At 53.6% G+C, this 2808-nt stretch overlaps 1 protein-coding gene across 1 annotated transcript; it reads left to right on the top strand.

The window, feature by feature from the left end:
- The first annotated feature begins 1588 nt into the window (after nucleotides 1-1588).
- On the top strand, nucleotides 1589-2533 carry OVOL3 (ovo-like zinc finger 3). The gene is made up of 2 exons (XM_011931851.1): nucleotides 1589-1788; nucleotides 2275-2533. Exons 1-2 carry the CDS (start codon nucleotides 1674-1676, stop codon nucleotides 2481-2483), a joined length of 324 nt encoding a protein of 107 aa, XP_011787241.1. The 5' UTR covers nucleotides 1589-1673; the 3' UTR covers nucleotides 2484-2533.
- The last annotated feature ends 275 nt before the right edge of the window (nucleotides 2534-2808 follow it).

The following is a 2808-nucleotide window of genomic DNA, read 5'->3' as shown; positions in this document are numbered from 1 at the left end:
TTTAGAAAAAAAAAAAAAAAACCTCCTTTAATTTCAGGTATTCTCTGGAGAGTCAGTAAAAACAAAGGCTGAAATGTTTCTTTTCTTATTGTTCTCCCACCAATGTTTCCACATCCTGACAAAAAAAAAAAAAAAAAAAAAAAAAAAAAAAGCCTTCCTAACCAACCACTGCTTATATGTATGCCACATGGCAGGCCCCATGCTAAGCATTCTCTCCATGTGAGCTACATGGATCTTCAATACAAACCGGGAAGAGGGGACTCCTTAGTCTCATTTTCCAGATGAAGAAACCAAGGCCCAATAAGAAGTGACTTGCTCTGGGTCCTCCAGAGAGCAAGTGGCAATGAGTGGCCAGCAGACCCTCAGCACTGCCGCCCTGGCTTCCCCAAATGAATTGGCACAACCAACTCTTGGGCAATGGGAAGAAATGAAGAAACACTCTCACCAGCAAGCTTTGTACAGATGTCCTCCTCTGACTAGAACACCCTCCCCTTTCATCTGAAACCTTTCAGGGCTTATCTAGGAAGCCACCCCTGCTCCGGCAGGCTGGATCAGGAGCCTGTCCGGGTCCCCAGGTACCCCTCTTTTCCCCATCGTGGCTGGGTCCCTGCCTCACTTGCCTCTCACTGTGTTGGTCATTCTGGGCTGACACTGGCGTGCCTCCTTCATGGACTTATGTGATCATTTTCAATAAGCTAGGTCTGGAGCTTAGAAAATTGTTGAGTTGGCCAGGTGTGGCAGCTCATGCCTGTAATCCCAGCACTTTGGGAGGCTGAGGCAGGTGGATCACTTGAGGTCAGGAGTTCAAGACCAGCCTGGCCAACATGGTGAAACTCTGTCTCTACCAAAAATACAAAAATTAGCCGGGCATGGTGGTGCATGCCTGTAGTCCCAGTTACTTGGAAGGCTGAGGCAGGAGAATCAATTGAACCTAGGAAGCAGAGGTTGCAGTGAGCTGAGATTGCACCACTGCACTCCAGCCTGGGAAACAGACCGAGACTCCATCTCAAAAACAAACAAACAAAAAAAACAGTAAAATCAGAAAAGTAGACCGGGCATAGTGGCTCATGCCTATAATCCCAGCACTTTGCGAGGCCAAGGCAGGTGGATTGCTTGAGGTCAGGAATTCGAGACCAGCCTGGTCAATATGGTGAAACCCCAACTCCACAAAAGATACAAAAATTAACTGGGCATGGTGGTGCATGCCTATAATCGTGTAATCATGGGGAGGCTGAGGCACCAGAATCGCTTGAACCCGGGAGGCAGAGGTTGCAGTGAGCTGAGATCGTACCACTGCACTCCAGCCTGGGAGACACAGCAAGACTGTCTTTAAAAAAAAAAAAAAAAAAGTGTATGTCACATCAGAAGATGGGATTGGCATAGAGAAAGTAAGGGCCATGGGATAGTGAGGGAAGGCCCTGGAGAGTGACAGGTACACACTAATCACTGTCTAATCACTGTCTCCCCCCTGCCTTCCTAATCCTCCGTGGTGGCTCCGGGCACTCTGTAAATACTCATCTGCAGAGTAACAAAGGGTGGGTGGGGTCCAGCCAGAGGGGCTAGTAACTCTTGCATCCCTCCAGCAGCCCACACAGGACAACCTGACCTCTGCTCCCAGGGGCCCAGGGACACTGGGCTGCCCGCTCTGCCCTAAGGCCTTCCCTCTGCAGCGCATGCTGACAAGGCACCTCAAGTGCCACAGCCCCGTGCGCCGCCACCTGTGCCGCTGTTGTGGCAAGGGCTTTCATGACGCCTTCGATCTCAAGCGCCACATGAGGACTCACACTGGTGAGCAGTGGCAGGGACAGGGAAAAGTTGCTGGGCCCCAGGTAGGGATGGAAGGAAATGGAGACGTGCTGGGCTGTGGAGAGTCCGGGGTTTGTGTATGTGGGGTATGGGGAATCAAGACATGATGTCTCTCAGACCTCAGTGGGTGGGTGTAAGGTGGCACGAAAATAGGGGCCTGTCAAGGGATGCAGAATGCAGACGGATGCCAGTTATAAGATTCAGGCTCCAGATCGAAGGACAAGGGAAGGCCTCCCTCTCCATCCCCCAGGGGACAGAGCATCCTGGTGAGGGAGGGTGGGGACGAAGGTGTCTGGCCCATGTCTGCACGGGGTGAGGGTAGCAGATGGTGCGTCATGGGTGGAAGAGTCTGAAGAGCTTGGAATAGGGGCCGCAAATGCTCAAGGCTGGAAAGCAGGGTAGGGGTGCTTTAGTCCAGAGCCCACTGCCCTCTCTGTCCAGCCCTCCCCTCTGCGCCCATCTGTGCAGGGATCCGGCCCTTCCGCTGTAGTGCTTGCGGGAAAGCGTTTACGCAGCGCTGCTCCCTGGAAGCTCACCTTGCTAAGGTGCATGGGCAGCCGGCCAGCTACGCTTACCGCGAGCGACGCGAGAAGCTGCATGTGTGCGAGGACTGCGGCTTCACCAGCTCCCGGCCCGACACCTACGCACAGCACCGCGCCCTGCACCGCGCAGCCTGATACGGTGTGCCAGCGTCCTCCCCACGAGGCAAATAAACACAGGAAACTCACGCATGGAATCTGGTGTTTATTACACTCGGGGGAGAGGGGAGGTCACTCGGTCCAGCGGTGGCCACAGTGTGGGGCTGTGCACACGTAGTACAGGCGCATGGCGTCCTGGCAGAAATGATGCATGGTTAGGAAGGGTTGGGCCGGGCGCGGTGGCTCAAGCCTGTAATCCCAGCACTTTGGGAGGCCCAGACGGGCGGATCACAAGGTCAGGAGATCGAGACCATCCTGGCTAACACAGTGAAACCCCGTCTCTACTAAAATACAAAAAACTAGC

Source organism: Colobus angolensis, unplaced genomic scaffold (genome assembly GCF_000951035.1).
Source record: "Colobus angolensis palliatus isolate OR3802 unplaced genomic scaffold, Cang.pa_1.0 Scaffold9193, whole genome shotgun sequence".
In the NCBI taxonomy this organism is placed as follows: domain Eukaryota; kingdom Metazoa; phylum Chordata; class Mammalia; order Primates; family Cercopithecidae; genus Colobus; species Colobus angolensis.
This window is presented reverse-complemented; position numbering and strand designations above follow the sequence as displayed.

Coding starts and splice junctions, on each gene's coding strand:
- OVOL3 (XM_011931851.1), top strand. CDS start 1,674: ATGCTGACAAGGCACCTCAAGTGCCACAGCCCCGTGCGCCGCCACCTG. Junction 1,789..2,274: donor CCACATGAGGACTCACACTG/GTGAGCAGTGGC, acceptor CCATCTGTGCAG/GGATCCGGCCCTTCCGCTGT.